General features: G+C 40.1%; 1 protein-coding gene across 1 annotated transcript in view; it reads right to left on the reverse strand.

Annotated features, from left to right (window-relative positions):
- Window positions 1-25,910, reverse strand: part of DCHS2 (dachsous cadherin-related 2) — a 186,410-nt gene that overhangs the window by 25,268 nt on the left and 135,232 nt on the right. Inside the window, exons 11-14 of the mRNA XM_028521730.2 lie at window positions 23,952-24,086; window positions 23,533-23,742; window positions 19,048-19,905; window positions 4,855-4,968 (exon numbers count right to left, since the gene is read on the reverse strand). Coding sequence (XP_028377531.1) covers window positions 4,855-4,968; window positions 19,048-19,905; window positions 23,533-23,742; window positions 23,952-24,086 — 1,317 coding nt within the window. The remainder of the gene's footprint in view (window positions 1-4,854; window positions 4,969-19,047; window positions 19,906-23,532; window positions 23,743-23,951; window positions 24,087-25,910) is intronic.

Raw genomic sequence — 25,910 nt, forward strand, 5'->3', positions numbered from 1 at the left:
ATGCTGAAATTGTTGGCCACAGAATATGTCATTATCATATATGCTTACATATATAAAAAAGAAGCTCAGAAGCATGAAAAAGAAATAAGAGATTATGTTTTTGAAAGACCAAGAAGAGTTGACAAAGAACACAAGAGAACTTCTGGAAGTAAAAAATACAGTAGTTCCCTAAACTGAAAAGAGAGGAGAAATATGAAAAGGAGATGCAGGAGAGAGTGATACTGCCCAATGTTTGTCTAACTGTGGCTCTAAAAATACAAATAAATTGTATTTAGATCAAAAGCTTCCTTATTAATGCAATAATCCGAAACCAGAAGACAGTAGAATAATATCTTTAAAATGATGAAATTAACTGTGAACCTGCAATTCTAAGCCCAGAAAAAAATATCTTTAAAAACAAAGATTATATAAAGTCATTTTTAGATGATCAAAATCTAAGAAAATTACTATAATAGACCCTCACTAAAGGATGCATTTCAGGGAGAAAGGAAATGGTACTAGAGAAAAGTCTGAGACATGAGAAAGAACAGTTATCAAAGAGAGCAACAAAGAAGCAGGTAAGTCTATTTAAAATATTATAATGCCTAATTTGAAAGAGTTAAAAAAGTGGTCAACAAAACCTTTAAATTAAAAAAGAGATATTTGGAGCTAAAGATTTCTAAATTTCTTGTATCATTCAGGAGCAAGATATTAGTGTTAGATTTTAATTATATATATTACAATAGCAAGGCTAACCATTAAAAGAAGAGAAATAGCTATATAACTTCGAACAGACACAGAGGAAAATAGTCATTTTCAGACAATGATATATATGTTGACTATACAGAAACATATCTAAATTAATAAGTTTATAAGTTTGCTAGACACAAAATTAAAATATGAAACCAATTTCAAATATATACACCAGCACTTTAGAAAAAGAATTTTCCCATTTACTTTAGCAAGAAAAAGTATAAAGTGTTTAGGCTAAATCTAACACAAAATATGTAAGCCTGCTACAGAAAACAATGAAAACTTTATCAAAATATATTAAAGAAAAATATTGGTGTGATTTTCTATATTATCCTTGGTTTCAAAGATAATGCTGTAAAGATAAAAGTTTTCCCCAAACTGAAATTTGTATTAATACAATTTAAAGGAAAATCCCAACCTAAATGTCCGCCGGTGAATGAAGGATAAAGAAAATGCGGTGTACACCAGCAATAGCACATTATTCAGTGTTAACAGAGAAGAAAGGCCTGCCATGTGGGACAGCATGAATGAACCTGGAGGACATTATGTGAAGTGAAATCAGCCATGGAAAGATGACTATTGCATGACTCCACTTCCGTGGGGCATCTAAAGCAGGCAAGCTCATCGGAACAGGGAGCAGCAAGGTGGCTCCAGGGGCGGGGGGCATGAAATGGGGCGTTGTTGTCTGGTGGGCAGGAACTCTCAGTTACGGGAGATGAGTCTGTCCTAGAGACTGGCTGCACAACTCTGTGCCTGGCGTTAACAAGACTGTATCGCATACCTAAAAATGTGAGTGGGTAGATCTCACGTCCAATGTTCTCACCACAACTAAAAAGAAGAAAAGCACGTTTTAAAAAGGAAATTCTTAGTGGATGATGATTATCTACAGTGCACAGCTGTGCAGGGCTTTCTGCGATTTGAAAGGAGGACAGTGTGGCCTGATGATGAAGTTACTTCAGTTCCCGGTTGGAGTCACCTGATTTGTTTTGACATTTTCTTTGTTAATTTGTGTGAAGATTCACCTGAAATCAAGTGTGCATGCCATGGTTATGTGGGCTATATGTATGAAGATATAGACAGCTGTACATCGCCCCCAAATTTATGAATAAACCTCCTATTCTTGGGAAAAAATCCAAGTGGGTGTGTGTGTTAAATTTCACAAGTGAAATCAGTCATTTATATTACAGCAAAGGGTCAACAACAGCTAATATGCTCAAGAAGAAAAATATGAAGATGGGGTAAATATTGGGGGCAGGTGGCAGCTTCCCTGATATGAAGACTTATTATAAAGCCAATGCAGTGGAGTGTGGGGTCAGTGTGTAGATACACAAGAAATGAATGAAAAAGAGTGACAGCCCAGTAAAGAGTCATGGAAACCTGATCTGTGACAGTGGTGAAACTGCAGATCACAGGAGGAGGTTAATGCTGTTGGGAACAATTGGCAATCTCATTGAAAAAAAAATGAAAGAAAGAAAAGAGAAAATACTATCCCTAACTCAAATTTAGATATCCTAAAGATATAAATAAGCTTTAATAAAGCTATTGAAGACAACCTTTTCCTAATTATAGGAAAGCTATAAAATTTAAAAAGACAATGTGAGAATATTTTTAGGAGTTCATGGAAAGAGTTTCTTAAACAACTTACAAAGAGACTGATTAATTCTAACTCATTAAAATCATAACATGCCATGAAGACAGTGAAAGATAAATCACAAACAGTAAAAAATGTTTGCATCAAAAAGCAAGGGAAAAATACTAACAAAATATATTTAAAATCCATACACTTCAGAAAGAGAACACAAACAACCCAGTAGAAAGTTAGGCAAAAGATGTCGACATGAAGTTCACAAAGGAGAAAACAGAAATGGTCAATAAACTATAAAAACATTGCTCAAATTCATTAGTAACAGGGAAAATGCAAATAAAAAGCACAGTGAGACACCATCTCATACACACCAGGTTGGGCACAGAAAGTAGGACATGAACAAGCTTGACAGCTGTCACTCAATGCTGATGGGATGTAAAGTGGGACAAGCCACTTCACAGAGCAACTTTGTACTGTCTACATAGCTGAAGAATTCATCCTCTGAGGCATACGCCCAGGGTAGACTCTGGGGCCTAAAGAACTCCTTACCTGTGCACCAGGTGTTCCTAACAGGACTTGTCACTATATCCCCAGACAGGAAAACCTCACTGGCCATCAATAGCAGAATGGATAAATAAGTTGGGATACAGACTTACAGCAGAACATCAGAAAGAAGTGAAAATGAAAGGACCGCCAACTACACAGTAACATGAATGCCTCTAACTTAGAATTACAAATTCTGATCCTATAGAATACAAGAATATGAATCCACTTATAGAAAATTTAGAAAAGAGCAACATTCAAGAGTTATCCGTAGGAATGCATTTGCTGTAAGCCACAAGGGAATGATTCCTCCTGAAGCAGGACGCTGGTCAGCCTGAAGCCACAGAGAGGAAGGGTGCCATTAGACAGAGGCGCAAAGGGAGTGCTGATGACAATGGCTGTGTTCCAGTTTATAACCTTGGCAGCAGACACATGTCATTCTTTGCGACTTCTCTTAAAGGTGTACAACAGGGTTTATGCACCGTAAATCAGAGTACAAATGTTGAGCAAAAGAATCAAGTCACAGGGCAGCACACGAGGTGTGATTCAATTCTGTGGTTTAAATCAAGGTAAAACTAAATAACATATTATTTAGGGATTCAAACACAGTGGGAAAATTGTAAAGAGAAAATAAGGGCAAGTATCAAGGCCAGATTCAGATGACTGATTGCTGATTTCCTCTGGGGAGACAGGGGGGAGGCGTGAGAGGGATGCCCAGGGTACTTCCAGGCCCTAGTGCTAACGTCTCATCTCCGAAGACGGGCACAAGGAGGTAGGTTTTTATTTTACTATTGCCTATTACACAGTTTTATACGTCTTAACATACCATCTTATAGCTATTACACAATGACATTTTGAAATAAATTTCAACATAAATAAATAACTACTTAAATTGAAAAAATTTGTTTTCCGTGGATATTTTATCTGCATTTTAATGAAAGACTCTAGAGAAAAACAAGGCCAACCGTGGGCCGTGCCAGGAGTGAGAGAGCAGAAAGATTTGGGTAGCCTGGGAAAATGTGCAAGCTCTGCGCTCCTTCTCCTCAGAGTTCTAATCTTAGCTGTTTTCCCAGAGCCCTCAGGCACCTGGACTGCTTGCTGGATACTTAAGGTTGGTGATGCTTGTAATGGCCCTCTTGCCAACAGATTTCCTGTACTACCCTTTAACCAAATGATGAGATGAAGAGATGCAGACTCCTAGCAGGCCACTTCAGAAAGCTCCTGACCCAAGACTGGGTGGATTAAAAAGTCATAGCGCTACTCTGGACGAGGAGGCATTTGCTTAAGAAATTACCCCTTCTCAATTCTTCCCATGTGCATGCAGTACAGATTAAATAAGGCAGTTCTATGGTAATATAGGAGTTATTAAAAACATTCTTCCTGAGGGTTGACAATGAAGCTGTAGATCCGTATCTACTACATAGTTGTTAGTCAAAAAAATATGTTTCAAATAATCAATTGGTATTCATTTAAAACACAATAATGGTCTTGTTAAAACTAAATTTAATACATGCTGTATGTGGAAGTAATTTCTTTACCACTGCATAGAAACCTTTCCAGCTGTCCTTTCTCATTGCATTGTTGACATTCAGTGGCGAACTGGAGGGATCTGATGAAAAGACTAGACATGCGTGCTTATTTTCAATTCAGCGTCAATATTAACGATCTCCGTGCTATAGCTCCAGTTCTCCCAAGTAAATGGGTGAATTTTAAGTAGGAACCAATTTATCTCAAAAATTAGAAAAGTAGAATAGGAGCTATCTAATTTGGACATGTGAAGAATAGAATTCTTAGAGAGAACATGTAAACAAATCATTCTTGATTTCCCACAATTTCCCATCTGCTACCATAAAAAATTTCTCATTTACCTTTTAAACTATTTACCTATAACAATTTGTACCTTTCACATTTTGAGCTTCCTCTGGAGAAGTATTTCTTAGTAATAACATTAATGAAGCAGGACGTAAAATTGTCATTGGGTAGGGAAGACTTACCCGAGTTGGGGCACAGGGCAAAAACACCATCTTCATTTCCACTAAAAATTGAATATTTAATGCTGTCTCGAATGGAGTTGGGAGCAAAAGCTTTTACAGTCACGATAGAAGTGCCTGTAAAAATGGGGTAGAAAAAAATGTTTTAGAAAAAGAAAATTTCAAGGGGAAACAAGAGCAAACACCGGGTACTTAATATGTGCCGCCTACATTTTCACGTGGTCTTTCATTCAGTGATTACTTACTGAGTCCCTTCAATAAGCTGATTTCATGCTGGTTTCTGGGGAGACAGCGACAAACAAGATATAAAAGATTCTATCCCTGTGGTTGTTAGCAACTGATGGGGGAACACAGACAATAGCCATTAAATAAATACACAATCAAGGTTGATTTATTGAGTATTTGCTGAATTCCTTGGAAAGAAATAAACCAGGTTATATGACAGAAAACACTTCAGTTGCCAGGAGGCAGACATTCCTTTGGAGAGATCTTAGAGGAATGACCTTCCAGTTGACCCCTGAAGCATAAGAAGCCGACAAAAGAACGGGAAGAAAAGGATTCTAGGAGAACAGCAACTACTAAAACCCTGGGCTGGGAAAGGGCGTGGTTTGGTGAAACAGTGAATAGGAGGAATGGAAGAGGTGGAAGGTAAAGGTAGCCTCTCGTTAGGCAGGATCGCATTCTATTCTAAGTGCAGTGGGAGGTCATGGGAGCAAGGAATGGAGTAAAAGAATAGGATTTACTTTTTCTTTTTTAAAGATGTTTTAATTTACTTTTAGAAAGAGGGGAAAGGAGGGAGAAGGAGAGGGAGAGAAACATCAGTGTGTGAGAGACACATTGATCAGTTGCCTCCCACACGCCCCCTACTGGGAGCCTGGCCCACAACCCAGGCAAGTGCCATGACTGGGAACTGAACCAGTGGCCTTTCATTTTGCAGACCAGTGCTCAATCCACTAAGCCACACCAGCCAGGGCAGCATTTACTTTTAAAAGATATCATTCTGAATGCTATGTAGAGAACAAAGTGGCATAAGAATAGAGCAGAGAGACCAATTAAGCTTATACTACAATAGTCCAAGTGAGAGACAATAAACTATGATTGCGGGAGAAGAGATGAAAAGAACCGGAGAGAGTAAAGACATATTTTGACACACTTCCTTGAGCAGTAAGTGGAATGTGTGAAAGGGGGTAATAGAAGTACAAATATTAGAAATCTTCCCTCAACCAGTGTCCAGTATGGTTGCAGGTAAAAGCAACTCAAGTAGGGGGTAATTGGGTTATTAATTGCATTATATCAGTTCATTCAAGGACTGCCACAGTACTACTGCAGGAGTAGTTGAGAGGACTTGAAGGGAAAAAAATTGACTTAGGCGTTGGAATTATAAGGAAAGAAGAAAATCATTTCAGGTTCTAGGGAACAGATTGGCTACCAGCATGGAAAAAGCAACAGCAAGTACTGACGGTGGCTGGTGTGATCAGAACTGGCGCTTCCCAGGAAGGGTCCCCGAGAATCCATCTGGGCCCCAAGTCAGCGTTTCCGTGTCTTCATTTGTAATGACCTCTGCCCTCCGCTGCTCGCCTTCGCTTTGCTTCCTGCCCTGGTTGCCCCTTTCTCTCCCTCCTATGACTACCTGTCCTGCTTTTAAAAATATTTTTTAGTTTAATAATCTTTATTAAATTAAGCTTTATATACAACGTACACACATTTTAAGTAAACCGTTCTATGAGATTTGACAACTCTGCATACCTCGGTCGCCACATCAAGATCCAGGTTAGAAAATGCCCTCCACTCCAAAAGTCCCCTCGTGCTCTTTTAGAGTCAGTTTTCTCCACTTGGGCCCCAGGTCATTCCTGATCTGCACTCTGTAACTCTAGGTGAGCTTTGCAAATAAACAGTGGCTGTCTCCTTTTGTTCAGCCTACTTTGGGAATCAAGCATGCTGTTCTGTGTATCAAAAGTTTGTTCCTTTGTACACAGTAAATGTTTAGTAAGTGTGGGGAAATGGAGGTATTAGAGAGGAAAGAGAAGATGCAAGGGGGGCAGGTGGTTACTAAAGTATCCTAGGCTGAGAGATTAGAAAGATGCTTCTCGGCCTACAGGTCCCTTCTAAAGCAGCAGCATCTTTTTAAATCACTCAATGCTATGATATGGCATCTGGTCATGGGAACTGCAGTGGTTAAAAAACAGCACCTGTGGGAGACCGCTGCTGGGCATCCTCACCGAGTCTTACTGGGCAGGCCCCGGGGAACAGGCTCGAAACCCCTCCTGCTGGGGGTCGTGGTAACAGCGATCCCTAAACTAAGCCAAATGGGTCTGTCTTTTTTTTCCTAGATACTCAAAGTGTTTCATTAAAAAGAGGAGAGGAAGGATAAGCTAGGATGGACAATATTTTCCCCAGGAGCCTTTTCAATACTTAATGCCCAAAGAAACATGCAGTGAGTGCTATGGATACTAAAGGAAACAAGGATGTGGGATGATATGCAGAACTGAAGTTCGGTGCAAACGGCGTAAACTGAATTTGCTGTGGGGAAGGAATGGAACGCCAAAACGTGATTTCCTATTCTCTTTAAAAACATCATGCTCAACATAAACTGTGACAGAGCTTATACATCGTTTATTGGGTTTCCAAAGCGTTGCTCTTTTGAAGGCAGTTACGAAATCATTTAGTGACAGTCTTTGAACCAATCGTGGCGGAATCCAGTTACCACACACGTTCATTATCATCTGAGCCTTATTTTCTTACATTTCAGAAGACGTATTGTGAATACCAAAACGTCTTACGTTTTGGGTGGGAACGTGCCTTCACAGCAGGGCGCCGTGTTTTATCATCAGTGCTCAGCCCAGTGTGGTGCTTCCTGACGCAATTCGTGTTTTAAACGCAGGGAATTGTATTTCAAGTGGCTTGTCACATATTCTTAAGAAAAGGCTGACAGTGACCAGAGGGGAGAGGGGAGGGAATTTCAGGGGAATTTCTGGGGAATTTCAGGGGAAAAGGGGAAGGGTATACAGGAACAAGTATAAAGGACACATGGACAAAAATTGGGGTTGTGGAAATGGGAGGGAGGTGGGGAGGGATGGGTGGGTAAGCTGGGATGGGAGTAAAGGACAGAAAACTGTACTTGAACAACAATTAAAATAAAATAAAAAAAGAATGGCAGAAAGAAGAAAAGTAGCTATGCAGGCAAGATGTACAATCTTGCTGATGGCCTTTTTTCGGGGGTTAGGATTCTTATTACAAGCCCAGTTATGACAGAAAGCGTGGAGATCACTCACATGTAGAGGAACAGAACTGCAAATAAGAACCGTATATAGCCACTTCCGTAAAAGGAACCAGCCTAGTTTTATGACACATAAAATGTTCATAATATCAATGAAATTGTAGTGCAAAACCAGTTTCATTCAATGAAAATACTTCAAAATAGATGCCAAAGTCAGCAAAGAGCTACAAATATTTATATACTTTCCTCATCTGATAAAGTTTAAATTTGAGGCAGGTTGACCAACAGGAAGGAAGTAAAGGGCCTTGAATCCATCTAGGTCTTGGCTTACTATGCACACTTTAAATAAAAGTTTGTCTTTGGGCACCAAGAGGAAACTTACAATTACTTCTCAATTCACACCAAGGTAGAAGTGGTAAAATATAACACCAACACTGTACCTGCAATTCCTATAATGTAAGTAAAACATAAAGAAGAATTTATTTTTTATACTTTCAGGTTTTTAAGAATTTCACTTCATGTCTAACATTGCATCAAAAAGTATGATATATGTAATGTCCTTGGGGTTTTTTCCTTCTTCACAAAAACATACTTTAAAAACTAACACCACCTATAGCAGCAGTAAACTATTCACTTAAAAGCAGAAGTATAACCAGAGACACTGAAATTAAGAACAATCTGACAGTAACCAGAGGGGAGGAAAGGGGGAAGGGTTTTCAGGAACCACTATAAAGGACACATGGACAAAACCAATGGGAGGTGGGATCAGGGGAGGGAGGTAGGGATGGCTGGGGTTGGGGAAAGTAGTGGGGGGTTAACGCAGACAATTATAATTGGACAACAATAAAATGATTTTTTAAAAGCAGAATTCTCAGCCCTGGTGGGCGTAGCTCAGTGGATTGAGCACAGGCTGCGAATTAAAGGGTCGCAGGTTCAATTCCCAGTCAGGGTACATGCCTGGGTTGCAGGCCATGACCCCCAGCAACTGCACATTGATGTTTCTCTCTCTCTCTCCACCTCCCTCCCTTCCCTCTCTAAAAAATAAATAAAACCTTATTTAAAAAAGAATCTATTTTAAAAAGCAGAATTCTCTAAATATTAATATTCTGTGATAAAGAAATCATAGACATAGAAATATTTAGGTAAAATATTATGAAAACATTTTATTATGAGTTGTCCATGAGTAAATAATGCTAGAGTTTTATTTTTGGTATTTCTAAGCAATGCAAGCATTTTTAAAAAATTGATGATTGACTTGAGAGAAACAGATTTTCAAACATCTGGATGATTTTAAATGATCTGTTATCTCTTAAATGTCCAGCCACTGAAGTGCTAAACTTAGTTCAATCATTTAAGAAGAAAAGTTGGGAGTGACATCGGCAAGACGGGTGAATAGAAAAAAGTCTTAGAACTCATCCCTGATAGAGACACCACATTAATGACAACTGACCCCACCTGTCTTGGCCCACTGCCAGGGCTTTATCTGGGCCCTGGTCACTTATCACGGGCATTACCACGGGCCCCTCCGCACTCATCTTGCTCCCCTTTCACAAGGTCTCCAAAGCAATCTCCTACAAAATAAAATTTGTTTGGTCCCCTTTTTGCTAATGTAAAGGCCATCAGGGTCTCTCTGTTCCATCTTGCCACTGGAAAGCTCATGAGCACTTCTGTCCACCTGTTCCAGAGGGCTTGCTGTGCAGGATGGTAAACTCGCACCTCTGTGTGAGGTGTTTGCCCTGCTGGAACTCAGTACCTGCCCCACCGTTTCTGTGCCTGGTTGTATTCTCGTTTGGGCATATCGCTTTTGTTGTTGTCACAGTATAATGGTTAAATGGTGAAATGAGTTCAACAAACGTTTGGTGAACACCTAGTAGGAGCGAGCTCTTTCTTCCTCTGCCATCCACAGCAGGGAGCTTCTCCCAGCTCTTTCTGGCTGCATGTTCATCTCCCCTCTTACATTTATAACCATTGATGATCGTGTTGGCAAATGCCTTAGAGATTAGTAAGTGCTTATTTAATTCATCGTAACTGTCTTGTTAGAGAAGAGATGAAATAGATGTTCGAGGTCTTTTACAAGACAGACCACTTGTTTCCTACATCTTTCAAAAATTGAATACTGAGTGTGCAGTATTGAGTATACAGTCAACATTAATAGAAAGTATGATAGGGAAGGATAGAAAAGGATAGGGACATCTCAAGAACAGAGATATGAGTATCTTTAAGAGTTAAAAATGAAGGAAGCGGAGGTACAGTTTTGCACAAAACAATTTAAGATGTGCACAGAATCTTAAAAAAAATTTTCATGATTGATCTAATATTTCTTATGAACTCCACCCTGAAAAACAATAGTCAAAAAACCGACCATCTTAAACATACTATTTAAGGTCATGCCAGTCTCTTCCTCTTAAACAGCACTTTTAGATGATTTAGTGTTTTTTGGGAACATGTTTAGTCTTCGAGATTCTCTTCCTCTTGTGCTGCTCCTCTGTAAGATGACATGGGTGGGTGGTGGGTGGGGACTTGCAGTGATGAGAGGGGACCTTTGTGGGCTGTCTACTGGCTCTTAGATTCATCTCTGGGAAAGGAGTCTGCTCAGTCATGTCAACGTGTTCAGGCTCAGAACTCTGCCCTGCTCACCCGGCCCCACCTCTGCTACTCTTGAGACTGCAGATCCCCTGCAGGGTCATCCAACCCTGCATTCAGGCTGTCCACTGCACAGAGTTGGAATAGGCTCCTCTCATCCATTGCAACAGTGGTCCCCCAAGCAGGCTGGCCGGCCTGTCCTCTGTGTTCATCTGTGTCCACAATGGGAATGCTGGGACCAAGGGACATCTTCTAGGCCTTGTGAGAGCCAAACAGGGATGGGGCGGGCACTCACTTGTGCCTTCTCTTTACCTAAATATTTACTCATTTTACTCTGCTGTCATTTGTCCTCTAATAGCGTAAGAAGCCTTGTCCTCCCCGAGTTGTAAGGCATCCTCTGCTGTTAGCTTTTCCCTCGGTCTATCTCAGTGGCTGCCTCCAGGACTACAGCTCCAGGAAGGGGAGGGGATGGTATGCGCCTGCTGACTACTTGTTTCCTACCCCTTTTCTCCCTTGTCCTACCCACACTCCCCAGCAACTAGAAGAGATGGGTTTTCCTTTCTTTCCATGTGGCAGACTTCCTTATGAACAATCTTCGTTTGTAGTAGGAACACCTGTTTGGTTTGCCAAAGGCACAACATTTCTTCTTTACCTTTTTGATGTAATTATCCTGATGCTTTACAAAACAAGCAGATGCCTTTGCAGAACAGATGGAAGGCCTTATCTAGAGATAATAGGGAACAGGGTGGAAATATAGATAAAAAATACAAACCACAAGGAGGAGAACACAGTTGGAAGGCTGACATTATACAACTTTAAGACTTACTGTACAGCTACAGTCATCAAGACAGTGCAGTTGGTGAAAGAACAGACAAATAGATCGGTGGAACCAAAGAGAGCCCAGCAACAGACGCACACAAAGAGTAGACTGGTCTTTGACAAAAGAGCAAAGGCAATACAATGAGGCAAAGAGAGTCTTTTCAACAAATGGTGCTGGAAAATCTGAGTATTCACAACCAAAAAAAAAATAGAATGAATCTAGATGCTGACTTTACACCCTTCACAAAAATTAACTCAAAATGGATCATAGGTCTAAATGCAAAACAAAACACTACAACACTCCTATAAGATAACATAGGGGAAAACCTAGATAACCTTGGGTTTGGTGACGATTTTTTTAGCTATGATGTGAAAGGCACAATCCATGACAAAAACAATTGATAAGCTCTATTTCATTAAACTTTAAAACTTTTGCTCTGAGAAAGACAATGTCAAGAGGATGAGAAGACAAGCCCCAGACTGTCAGAGAATAGTTGGAAAGATAAAGGACTATTATCTAAAATATAAAAAGAACTCTTAAAATTCAACAAGAAAACACACTAATTTAAAAACGGGCAAAGACCTAAAAGGACACCTCATCAAAGAAGATATACAGAAGGCAAATAGGCATGTGAAAAGATCCTCCATGTCATATGTCATCAGGGAAATGTAAATTAAAGTAACAATGAAATACTATTAAACACACACTTACTGGAATGGCCAACATCCAGGACACTGACAACACAAGTTCTGACAAGGGTGTGGAGCAGGAAGAGCTGTCCTTCACTGTGGCAGGAATGCAAAGTGGCACAGCCACTTTGGAAGACAGTTTGGCAGTTCCTTCAGAAAACTAAACGTACTCCTACCATAAAAGCCAGCAATCACTCTCTTTGGAATCTACCCAAAGGAGTTGAAAACTTATGTCTACACAAAAACCTGTATGTGGATATGTTTCATAGTAGTGATTTTTTATAGTAGCTCTATTCATAATTGCCCAAACTTAGGAGTAGCCAAGATGTCCTTCAGGAGAGGAATGGATAAATAAACTGTGCTATATCCAGACAGTGAAACATTATTCAGTGCTATCAAGCCGTGAAAAGACACAGAGGAACCTTAAATGCATATTATGAAGTGGAAGAAGCCCATCAGAAAAAATTGCATACAGTACGAATTCCACTATCTGACATGCTGGAAAAGGCACAACTATGGAGACAGCACAAAAAGATCAGCGGTTTCCAGGGTCTGGAGCAGAGGTGGTAGAAGGATGAACAGGCAGAGCATGGAGGATTTTCAGAGTAGTGAAAGCACTCTGTGTGATACCACAGTGATGGATCCCTGTCATGATACATTTGTCCAAGACCAAGGGTGAAACCTAATGTGAACTATGGACTTTGGGTGATGGTGACGTGTCAGTGTAAGCTCATCAGTTGTAACAAATGCACCATTCTTGTGCAGGGTGTTGATAATGGGGGATATATAGGAAATCCCTGTATCTTTCTCTCAACTTTGTTGTGAACCTGAACTTCTCTGGAAAAATGAAGTCCTTAAATATATTAATCTTATTATACCATGAAGAAAACATAATGGCTCAGAAAAGAGTCATGCAGAATCACCATAAAGAAACAATCACTCCCAGGGCAGAAGCCTTGGCTAAGGTGTTAAGACACTTACAGAAGAAAAATGTATGAATAAGAAGGAAATTGATGAACCACGCAAGTTGAGATGGCTGTGGGGGAATCACAAAATCTCACTAGGGAGCACGGTGTGAGCCCTTTCTGAGTAACACAGGCCGATGATGTTTAATACACGAATCACAGCCTGCTGGAACTATCAGAATTAGCAAGCAACTTTCTGACTACAGTTTGGATTCTTGAATCTTTTTTCTTAAAGAGGAGAGAGCTGGTCATACTGACATGGCTGCTGTCATTTTTCTTCATAGGAATAAAAGCACTTGAGTTCTGACTTCTATATGTCTCTTTCATACTGGCAGTAAGTCCCAGGCCTGGGGAAAGAACTCCCTGTTTTGTTAATACAATGAGGTCTTGAGCCAATAAAGCTGAAGTCCGGATGTGGGACTGGGGTTAATTCACAAAGATAAAAACTGCCTTGTGAGGTGCTTGTCTCCTGAGAGAACTTGACCTTGCCTAAAGCCCACTGTTCTCCTTCTATCTCCTCCAGAGCTATCTTAGTCACAGGTAAGGCAACCTTGGGAAATTCGGTGTCCTTGTAAATGGCTAGTTGGATGAAACTCATTCCAATGAATTTCATTCCAAATATGAGACCAGCTTTAAATAATGAAGTAGGAATAACAGATAATGTTTCCTTCCTTCATTCATTACCATAAAAATTCTGTTCCAAAGTCGTGGGTGACACAGAGACACCACTTCCATGGTTATGGGAGCTCTGGCACCTTGGAAAGTATAACTCTTATCTGGACTGGAGGCAAAATGGAACAAAATGAAATCGCAGGGTTTTCAAACCTGCAAGTAGTTCATTGTTGCTATATAGCTGTCTAGTAACAATGGGTTGCTCCAGTGAGGATTTGTACCTGGATAACTTAATAGCATTTAATTAAAGATTTAGGACAGAAGGACAATAATGAAACAGTAAGAAAAGCACTGACTACCACCCTGGGATGACCTCATTTAACCCTTACAGCGTTTCTGGGGAGTCTTCATCATCTCCATCAGGGGCAGGAGTGGCTGTCCTAACTGTTGTCACACTTACACAGGGGTGTCCAACCTTTTGGCACCTCCGGGCCACACTGGAAGAAGACGACTTGTCTTGGGCCACACATTAAATACATTACAACATGTAATCACATAAAAATCTCAGAATGGGCCCTGACTGGCGTAGCTCAGTGGAGTGAGCGCGGGCTGGGAACCAAAGTGTCCCAGGTTCGATTCCCAGCCAGGGTACATGCATGGGTTGCAGGCCATAACCCCCAGCAACCACACATTGATGTTTCTCTCTCTCTCTCTCTCCCACCCTCTCTCTCTCTCTCTCTCTCTCTCTCTCCCTCCCTTCCCTCCCTAAAAATAAATAAATAAAATCTTTAAAAAAACATTAAAAAAAATCTCAGAATGTTTTAAGTAAATTTACGATTTTGTGCCCGGCCGCATTCACAGCCATCCCGAGCCGCATGCGGCCCACAGGCCACGGGTTGGACACCCCTGGGTCACAGTTCCCATATTCCGTATACCTGGGCCAGCCTTTCCAGACGTAGGAGCCAGACATTACTGAACCAACTGCCAAAGAGTCAGAAGATTTCCTCCAAAATATCAAGACCTGATTTATTTATGATATAATATTAAACATACTTTACTTGTTAGAATGCCTCCAGGGGTCACCATGTTTTAATTCTGTTTCAAGTCTTTTATAACTCTTTAGTCTTAACGTCTGAGTATTAACTTTTAATCCGGGTATTAACTTTGATACAATTCATTATTACAATTTTCTCCTCATGGTAATTCAAAGAAATGCACGAAGTTGTGAAGTGTCTGCACGGGGGACTACGGTTGCTGACTCACCATCCTCAGGACAACCAAAACACTGGCCGTAAAACAGAATAAAAGCTGACTTCCAGAAGGCTCATTTCAACTGTTTTAGTGGATTGCAACATTGTGGACAACCCAGGGGTTTATTGTTCACTTTGGGAAGATTCAGAGCAGTTAGATTCCCTCTCCCCTGGGCTGAAAAGCAGCAGTGGGAAGAGGAAAGAGCGGGGAGCCACTCGGACTTCAGCTTGTCCCCTCACACTGTTGTACGGGCAGCCTCTCTTATGCCCAGCCAGTGCCCCCAAAAGGACTGTTTCTATGACTAAGTGAACACTTCGTGACTGGCTCTCAAAGGGATTTTACTTATCAAAAGGTTGCTTTCAAAATGGAAACTCTTTACTGAACTATATATTGTTTTAAGCAATTGATGTTTTAAGTTTAATGTTGTTAATAGGTGAATGAAAAGTTAATAAAAACTCAAACTTCTGGGCTTTCTAAGAAAAAAATATTAAATATAAATAAATTGGCATAATTAGTTTTAACTTTTTACTTTCTTAAAATAACATCTAAGTGTTAAAACCAGTTTAGGATGGTAAAAATTCAGGCTAATACAAAAAATAATTCACTGAGGATGTCAAGTTGGTGCCTACTGATGGGATTTTGAGTAACCCACAGAAATTTTAAGCTTCTAATAGGCATACATTTTTCGTTGGAAGATAAAATTAGAATTGCAGGCATATTTGGGAGGGAAATCATTCTGGAAGCTATCAAATCATATTAAATAATTTATATCAAGGTCATTCTAACACTAATCAATGGATTCACATTCCTTTAAATCCATTGGAATTCATACACACACACACACACACACACACACATCACCTTCTGGTGCCTAGGATATGAGCTGGTGGTCTTTAATGAATTCATTTCCAGACAAAGCTTTGGCCAGCTTGAAAATGTCAATCAATATTTATGCACCTCGTCATTGCTTTTCACAGGGCCCTAGGATCTAGGTGTAGTTAGTTGTACCATCAGATTCAACAGCCTTCTTGACTGACATCCTTTCCTTCTCCTTTTTTCTCCCTGCTCTATGCTGATGCTTTTGGTTGACCTCTCAACTTGGACTTCCTGTCCTTCACACATGTCATAGTTAGTCTTCAAAGTGAGGTCCCAACCTACTGCTTTAGATGTCCCAAAATGTATACTACCTGGATATTTATGGATACCATATGCTTGTATTACTGACAGAAGTATTTCTAGCTTTCTTTATGTATAAGATTTAATGAAGAGAGTGTCGAGTTCCATTGAAAACAAACTTATCCAATAATTCCAAATATAAGAGATCTAAGAAGGACAACTCTGGTCCGAGGTCAAAGAAATCACAATGATGAGGATGGCAGGGTGAAGGCTTCCCACCCACTTATTCATTAGCTTTTCTGGTGGAATCATAGCTGGAGGCCGAGCTCCAGAGATAGGAACGTAATTTGGTCTTCACCATCCTCTACCCGAACTTTTCATCTCATGTTACTCTTACCCATGCTGATTAATCCCAACTGTGACGTTTGGCAGTAGATGGAAGGTGTACAGATTTGATGAGATGCTGCCGGAATGATGGGAAACAGGCTAAAATCAGGGTCATTTCCTGCCAGCACCAGAGTGAGCCTGTGACACAAATGAGGGCACACTGCAAAAGGACAAATTCCCCTTCCACAGCAGTTTTTGTTGGTATTATTATTAAATCATTTTTGAATTTGACCAGAAATATTATCATGCTTACTAATCTGTAACTTAACTTCATATTGAAACCATTTCTTTGGGGTGCCTTATACATTGCCTTTTATTCAGGTTTAATTTTGCAAATTGGTCCTGGGAGAATTGAGAAAGGATTCCTTAACAATTAGGAAATGCCTTAGGTGTTGTTAGAAATTTCATTCACTGATGTAAAAAACTGTAGTAACACAATGATGGCTTCCGCACCGATTCTTTTGAGGAATAACATATTTAATGTCTATTGCTTTCAAGATTTATACTGGGTGTGAACGCTCACTAGCAGTGGCTGGGAACCCTGTTAGGTGAAGGACATGTGAACGAACTAGAGAAGAGAAAATTATTGCAAGTAAAATCCGAAGTCCTCCCGTCCTCTTAGAGGACCTCTCATCCCACTGTTTCCCCTGTTCTCCCCCTTGCTCACTCTGCTTCAGTCACTCAGTCCTTTTTGCTGTGCTCTGAACAAACCAAGTAGAATCCCACTACTTTTCTTCTTTTCTGAAACGCTCTGCCCCAAATACAGGAATGGCTACCTCCTCTCTCTGAGTCTTTGCCCAAATGTCACTTGGTCAATGACGTCCGATCTTATCCGCAACTTGTCGCCCCTCCAGCACTCCCTTCTTCTTCTAACCTTGCTCTGCTTTTCCTTTGTTCAATGGCTCTTACCACCATCCAATGTATACTATACTTCAGTTATTTATTATGTTGATTGATATTGGCTCTCTATACCTGCTAGAATGTAAGTCTCACAAGAATAAGCAGCATTATATTTTAGTTCACTGATATATCCCAATGAAAAAGTACCTGGCACTTAATTCTCTAAAAAATGTGTTGAAGAAAAAGATAAAACATCTGAAGAGTGATTGTGTATAGCAGGGGGAGTGCTCCAGAGGGCAGAACGAGGATTTATGGATAGACACAAAGAGGCAGATCTGGGTTCAATACATAAATAACTTCCCAAATAAAGGGGCTTTCTAACTTCGACGTGCAACAAATCACCTGCAGAGCTTGTTAAAAACAATGGGGTCTGGACCTCAGACTTCAGCAGAACCTGCAAGAACTAGGAAGTAGAATCTGCAGCAGGAGAGGAGAGTCATAGATCACTGGTTTTATACTCAAGTTCAAGAACCACTGTCCTAAATTCTCAATTGCTGAACTATTCAAATAGAGACTGAAAGACCAAGTGTCAAAGACGTTTAGGGAGAAATGTGTATTATCTGCATTGCAGATGAAGGCTGGGCTTTATTGAGTGATTTTATCAGATTAATTTCAAGACTGATTAATATATTTTGTGCTATATTATTGAGAACATGTTAACTTTACTTTCCATCAGGCTTTGCTATGAGGTTGGTATTTATGTCTCTTAAGAGGAATAGAAATATAGCTCTAAGAAGAATCTCATATTTCTTAACATTTAACTCTTATGTGGAAGTCCCATTACACATAAGAATATATATAGATTGGAAATTTCTGACTTATTTTTGAAGGCACTAATATTTCACCTAATGAAGATAACTACAATTTACTCTTAATTATGTTTGGAATCCATAATAGGACTTCTGAGTAACTAATGCTTAATTCAAAAGAGTGTAGAATGATCTGCAATTGAGAACAACCCTAACTGAATAGTCAACCTTAAATTGAATGTTCTTTTTTCATATAGGAAGCAGTATATAATGTGCGAAATATATTTTCACTATAAAATGAAAAAATTAATTTCAGAAAAATGCAGGCTGCCTTCTAAACAGTGGTTTATGGAGGTACCACGTGAAACTGGATCATGATAAAATGACAAACAAAACCCAAAACGTGGCAGGAGCAAGCGCACAACACGCATCAGACCTTGAAACCAGGCCCCTCCCCCAAACCCTCGAGTCCCGTTGTGTGCCCTCCGGTGGGCCAGAAGAATCAGACGATTCAATTCTCTGTTCTCTAGTTGAACCTAATTACCTAAATTGATTTTTTTAAATTCACAACTATCTACATAGCATTTTGTGTGTGTGTGTAGAAGGATATTTTAAATTAATCTGTTTAGTAGGTTTTTTTAATGTTTCCCATAAGTTGTGTGGAAATTATTGAAAAACAATTAGTGTTATGAACACTAATTGTCACTTGTGTGTTTTACTGTATTTGGGTATATTTTTCTGATATACTTTGGATGAAAATTAGGATACCAAGAATTGGCTACGTTAAAAAAATTATAAATGAATTTACAATAACATTCTTATTGTATAATCAATTTTTACTTTTAAGCATTTTGCCAAAGTAACTGCAAAATACAAAAAAAAAAAAAACCCTCAAAGGGACACTCACCTGCCGCACAATTTTCGGTCACAATCCCTTTGTACAGGTGGTGGCTGAAGGACACCTTTACCTCTGCTCCTTCCATGTGAATGACCAAGAGACCAGTGGCTGTCCGAGCGGGGACCCCTTGGTCCATAACTTTCAGCTGCAGCCAGATCGGAAAATACCCTGAAGACGGGTTTTGCTGAAGTTGAATCTCTCCTGTGTATTTGTTAATAGAAAACATGGACTGGGTCTCTGCAAAACTAAAAGTGACAGTTCCATTGGGCCCCAAGTCTGGGTCACTGGCTCTCAGAATGGCAGTCGTCTGGTTTATGGGTGACTGAGGGGAAAGAACAACGTCAAAGGGGTTCTGTTCCCAAACTGGATCATTGTCATTAACATCAGTGACATACACTTTTATAATTACTGCGGTACTTCTGGAGCCCTGGACGCCACAGTCTCTGGCCACTGCCTTGAATGTATACTCAGATCTGGCTTCTCGGTCGAGCGTATGGCCCGTTCTCAGAGTGCCTGCCACCGGATCAATGGTGAAGGCACCAGAAGCCTCATCTGCCAGAGAGTACACAGTTCGCCCATTCAGGCCTTCATCCTTGTCCACAGCGGTGAGCACAAGAACCACCGTGCCCACCTCAGCGTCTTCTCTCACGGAGCACTGGTAATGAAGTGTGGGAAAGGAAGGGCTGTGGTCATTGTCATCCAAGACCCTAAGTTGCAGCTGCACGATGGAGCTCCTTGGGGGGTCCCCCAGGTCAGAGCACAGGATGACAAGGGCAAAACTGTTGACTTGCTCCCGGTCCAAAGCGCGAGTGGTTGAGAGTTCTCCTGACGTTTCATTAATAGCAAAGTACTCATCGGTATTTCCATCTATCAAAGAAAACAAACTCAAAATTCACTTGAATTAAAAAAGTAGCTGCCCTTAGCCAGCAATATATACATATATATTCATTGATCCATTCAACAAATATTTATTTCCTGATTACTTCATCCCAGTGCTTTTGTAAATACTGAGGCTATAATGGTGCACATGAATGATAAAGCCCCTATCCTCATGAAGCTTCTATTGTCAGGGATGAACAAAATAATATAATTCAGTATCTATCTTAATTCAACCGATAATTAGAACATCTGCTTTGACTGATTTGTAGAAGTATGATTTTCAGGCATGTGCATCTACAACATTTATATTCATATGTTTTCCTTTTGAGAGGATTAAAATACATTTTATATAAAATAAAACAATAGTAGGCAGGGATAAGAAATAGGATGAAATGTCTATTTTTATATATCAATCATGAATTAACAGATTGATAGCAGTAATTTTCCCAAAAATGACTCACTACAGATTACATGGCACTTATGTGACAGTAATAAGCTCTCTTCTACATTTCCACACACTTTGTGTGTGAATCATGAAACACTTCTGTTAGAGATAGTGGAACAGTTGTCTATTTCTTCCATAACATAAGCAAGGAGAGTGTTTTGTCTCTGCATCCTTCAAAAGCATCGTTCTTGTATTATTATCCATGGTACTAAGTGGAATAAAAGTTAAAACTGAACATAGGACAAAAAGTTTTCAAAGACATTTGAAAGTCACCCTGAACAGTAGTTAGGAGGAATGTGGTTCAATAACTTGCTGGCCCTATGCTTTGATGAGGCGCACTGTTCCCGATGGTGTGGAAATATACTGGAGTCTGCCAGAGGCTCATGGGTATGAAGTAGACTGGCATTCAGAGAACACTACAGTCACAGGTAGTGCTGGGGGCTGAGGAGAAGGAATTTGCACTTGTATTTCTTCATAAGGCATGGTTAACTTGTACCAAACAAAGGGATGACCAGACAAACTACATTGCTGGGGCATCTGTGGGTGATCAACATGCATTCACTCAGCAAACATTTAAGGAACACTTGCCATATACCAAGTATGTTCTGGATGCTGGAATATGAGGAGAGCAGGGCATGATCCCAGGCTCCAAGAGCTGAGAGTGAGGAGGAAATGGGGTCAGTGCCTGGACATTTAGGTGCAGTGTGAAAATCCAGGGCACAGGGACGCCCAGCAGAAGGGCACACAGTCCTGTGTTAGGCTGGGCAGGATGTGCTTGTTAGAAAGAGTGACATCAAAACTGAGTCATAGAGGGAGAGAAAGGCCACACGTTTCAGAGAGAAGGAAGAGCAAGAGGAAGAGGGAAGGGCATGTGTGAGGCCCCTGGAATAGGCGAAGTTAATGGCTGTGAATGTTTTAGTGAACACAGGGCCCCCTGGGTGTTTGACTGTTGGGGGTAGGAGGAGGGTTTGCAGTGGATTTGGGAGGTAAGCAGAGAGTCAAATATGAAGTGTCCTGTTTACACTGCTGAACAGTTCATACTTTATCTTAAAATCCACGGGGAGTCCCCGAGGGATTGCAGACAGGCAAGTGTCATGAATCACATTTCTGTTTTAGAAAGAGTCCTGGGCAGCAGCATCAAAGCCTGATTAGAATACAGGGGGCTCTGAAATCATAGGTGCAGAGAGGAAGTGGCCACATTTTAAAAAATATGAAGGAGAAAAAAGGAGTAAGACAGGAAGAATTCATGATGAGCTCAGGGGAAAGACTGGAGTATTTAGACCAGTTCTCGTGAGGCCTGAGTGCTCTCAGGGTTACATGATGCTTTCCAAGGGGTTTCTGGATGCACGTCCTTAAGAATCTAGAGTGCAGATGATTTTAAGAAGCTTGAATGTGAAGGAAAGAGATAGTGACTGAAGGGATGCTTCTGAGGGGGGATGTTTTCCAAGATGGGAAGGGCTGGTAAACAGTGATGGGAAAAGCCAGTAGGAGGGGAAACGTTGGCCTTTCCTAAGGGAGGGGCATGAGCACAGATGGGGAGCGTCCCTGATGCCATGGAAGAAGAGAGGTGCAGTCTGGACATTGTTTGTGATTGGCCCTTGACAAGGTGAATGCAGAAATGCGGAGTGAGCGTTTAGAAAATTTTATAGCAACTCAAGAGAATGACTTTATGTCTACATAATACAATAACAGTTCTTAAAAACTGGGGTTTGCATTTTGCATGCCGTTGATTCTTTTCCCCAGTGACTCATACTTATTGTATTTTATAAAAAGTATCAGTCACAACAGATTGGAAATTTTAAAAATATAAACCACAGATAATTTGAGAAGTTTTAGAAAACAAGTGGAGTTTACAGAAGAGGAAAATATCATTCTACTGGAATAGGAAGGAAGAAATAAGAATTGGACTTATTGATATAAGTTACTTGGAGGGAGTATTATTCTTTGGGATGGCAGTGTGACATGCCTTTATCATAAGGAAATACTATAAGTATTGTTCAACACAGAGTTTTTACAATAGTAAGACTGTTCAATATCTAAATGACCACCAAAAGGGATGAGTGAAATAGATGATTTTATGCATATGCATAAGAGACAGCATTAGACATACATACTCACTGACATGAAAGATTTACACCATATATTAATTTAAAAAATGAGGCAACAAACTAGCGCACATAAATTTTCTGATATGTATAAAAATGGTGTCTGTAGTTCACTGAGGTTCACAGAAAAGTGTTTTTCAAAATACCAAGTGAGTTCTCTCTGCAAGGCATAAGATTTTTGGTTATTTTGTTTTTTATAAATTATATGTATATGTATGTATATATTCTACAGCAATGATATATCATTTTATAATCAGGGGAAAAGGCAATAAAACTGTAAAATGGGTGGCACAAAGAACAGAGCTCGATTATAGCATTTATGACATGCAGAAAGTGATAGCTTCCGGAAGCCAGTCCTAAAACTTCATTCACAAGACCTTAAAGCAGCTCCTCTTCATCAGAAGCTGTCCTGAAGCACTGCTCTCTCCTTAGCTCCCTTCATTCTGTGCACTCTCTGACGTGTGCTAAAAATCAGATTCTTCAATCTCTCTTTTTTTAAGATGAGTAAGATGTGGCTTGCTCAAGCTGACCGCACTGATGTGGAAGTTATTCTGTCAGAAATGCTCGTGCCTCCGATTCAACGGGAGCTGTGTCACAAAACTATCCTTTGGGGAAGAAGTTCCTAAAGACCTTGACCTTTGGGGGAGGCTGGTAGGTCTGAAGTGTCCCACTGCTATTCAGACCTTGGAATCGTTTGCCCACTCATGTGTTCTAGGTCCATCTACAAAGACCTGAAAAAAGTCTGAATTGCTCAAAATAATAAAAATAAATGATTATAAGAGAAATAAAAAAAGGCTATTGGTTCCACCTGTACATCCACTAATGGTAAATAATTTAGGGCAATAAAATGCATTGTCCTATAGGAAAATTGACACAAGTTGTTGAGAGCAATAGTTCTGTATGGCTGTAGGAAAGAGGCAGAGAGGAAACCCAGGGTACCAATCGGTTCTAACTGGGTGTATGTTTTGCTGACACTGCGATAGATTCCAAATACAGAATAATCACCATACAGTGTGTCAACTCGGTCAGTGTCATGGGGGGGATTTTAATAAAGAAAATACTTACCGATTATATGATACTTGACGGCTCCGTTATTGCCAGTATCCATGTCAAAGGCCAAAACAGTGTAGACAACCCCTGGCTCTTGGTTTTCCAGAACCTCAATGTCGTGGGTGGGGACAATGATCTTTGGGGCGTGATCGTTTTCATCTTCCACAGTACAGACAACGGTTGTGGTGCCAGACAGGGAAGGGACGCCCCCGTCTCGTACAAGCACTGACACGGGATGGAAAATGGCACAGGTTGGGGCTGTTAATTCATACCTGAAATAAATACACTGCCCTAACCGAATGACGCCAGGCCAGACTAACCGGGTGGCACTGGGTCAATGATGTTTTATTCAAAGACGCCCTACTGATCCGTAAAACTTCCCGCTGCCAGTGCTTGTTTGTTTGTCTGTTCAGCTGACCCCAGGGATCCCTTACCTCGGAGGGTGAAGACTTCCTGAAGTTCTCTGTCAAGTGTGGTGGTTGTCACCACCTCGCCGGTGTCAGGATTTATCTCAAACAACCCAAATGATGCACCCGGCATGATTTCAAACTGAAGCTTGGAATTGATTCCTTAAGGAAAATGTAAAGAAAAATTTTAGCAATTATCCCTCTAGAATCCATTCTTCTGTCCTCCTGTTACTTTCCCTATGAACATAGTAGGCGATAGATGAAAAAGGCAAGATGCTTAAACAACCTTCAAATTAAAGTTAAAAAACAAAACAAAACAACTCTCTTGGCTGCTCTTGCCAAATAAAGGCCTCATGAGCCAAAATGCTTGCTTTTCAAAGGTCTTATGAGACTTCCCCACAGTGAATGCTTAAGATTTTTTCCCTCCCATAAAAATTTTCTTATGAGTGTGCAACTCTCCAACATATTCCTAATTACTCTTTCCAACACCCTGGTTGCGGCTTCATGACATAACTGTAAGCTACAGGGCAAAGGACAGTTTCTGTGAATCGACCTCCTATTTCCAAGCTTGTGCTCAGTTTTGCTGCTCTGCTCTTTTCCCAGTGCAGACGGTGAGCTCTGGGAGTGGCTTCTCTGCATGTTTTTTGTTTTGTTTTCTACTTAATATTCACTCTCCTTCTGGAGTCAGAAGTGCTGCATTATTACATACTTTGCAAATAGTTCTCATATTTTTTTTTGTGGTTTCATTTCTCCCCTGAGAACAGAATCAGGCCATTTCCCCATGGGGTTTGAAGACCTTTCATCCCACTAACTGGAACAGGTTTATCCCGTGTCCTTGTAGCTTAGTTACACTTTACACAAGTTCCTCTCAATCACTTTTCTATGTTCTTTTCTTAACTGACAAGAATCTCGGCACAGATGTAATACTTAGAATATATGACTTTACACTTTAGTAAAAGATGAAATGTTCTTTGACCTCAACAGCAACAAAAAAATTCAATGAACACATCTCCATCTTGCCAGTCTTAAAAAGCAAATTTCACTATGATCCAGTGGATATAATATAGGAACGAGAGCTGGAAGAAGTGGAATATCATGCCATTTTATATAAAACTAAACACACGTCTCCTTACTATGTCCCTTGAAAGACAAAAGATATTTGAGATAATCTGCAGGCATTTGAATGACATTTTTAAAAGTTTAATAAGATAGGATCATCATTTTTGATATGATATGGCCAGAGCTTACCAAAATATTTCATTCTATCACTAAGCACTGGTCATAATATTACATTAATGATCCTTTAAAAGCATGGTGATTGCTTTCATCTCCTAATGACCACATCATCTCTCCTCTAGCCAGGACAGAATTCCTGAAAATTCCAGGTTGTTGCTCCTGTCCATCTCTTCCTACATTATGAAAATGGGAAGAGTACCATCTTACATCTACTTTACTTGTTCCTTGAATATTTGGTGAGCAAAATCAGGTGACGAGCTGATCTACCAAGGAGCTCAAACAGGTGTGCCTCTGCCCACATGGAGCTGATGTGGAGAACAGCACCTTTTAATTTCTGGACCTTTTAGTTTTAAAATAAATTTCTCACTTATTATATGTTACACACAATATTATATATTAAATATTATATATTTTTACTTCCCCCCACTGGTCAAACCTAGAAAATATCTTTAAATGTTTCAACATAAGCTCAATTCTTTATATTTCCCCTTCTTCCCTTGTTTCCGTTGTTCTCTGATGTGTTTTGCCACTATAACCAGAATTTCCCTGACTTTTTAAAAACTTTCTGATTTTATTGTTCCTATTATTTGATATAGCTTTTATCTGTAAAATAATCACTCACTGCCAACCCTCCTGGTGTGTTATTAAAGATAAATAAGGTCTTTCTTTATAACAACAGTTTGCATGCATACATTTTCACACTCCAAGCTTCACACCCGCCACAATTTAAATACTGTGAGATAAATTTAA

The sequence above is a fragment of the Phyllostomus discolor genome, chromosome 8 (genome assembly GCF_004126475.2).
Source record: "Phyllostomus discolor isolate MPI-MPIP mPhyDis1 chromosome 8, mPhyDis1.pri.v3, whole genome shotgun sequence".
Lineage (NCBI taxonomy): Eukaryota > Metazoa > Chordata > Mammalia > Chiroptera > Phyllostomidae > Phyllostomus > Phyllostomus discolor.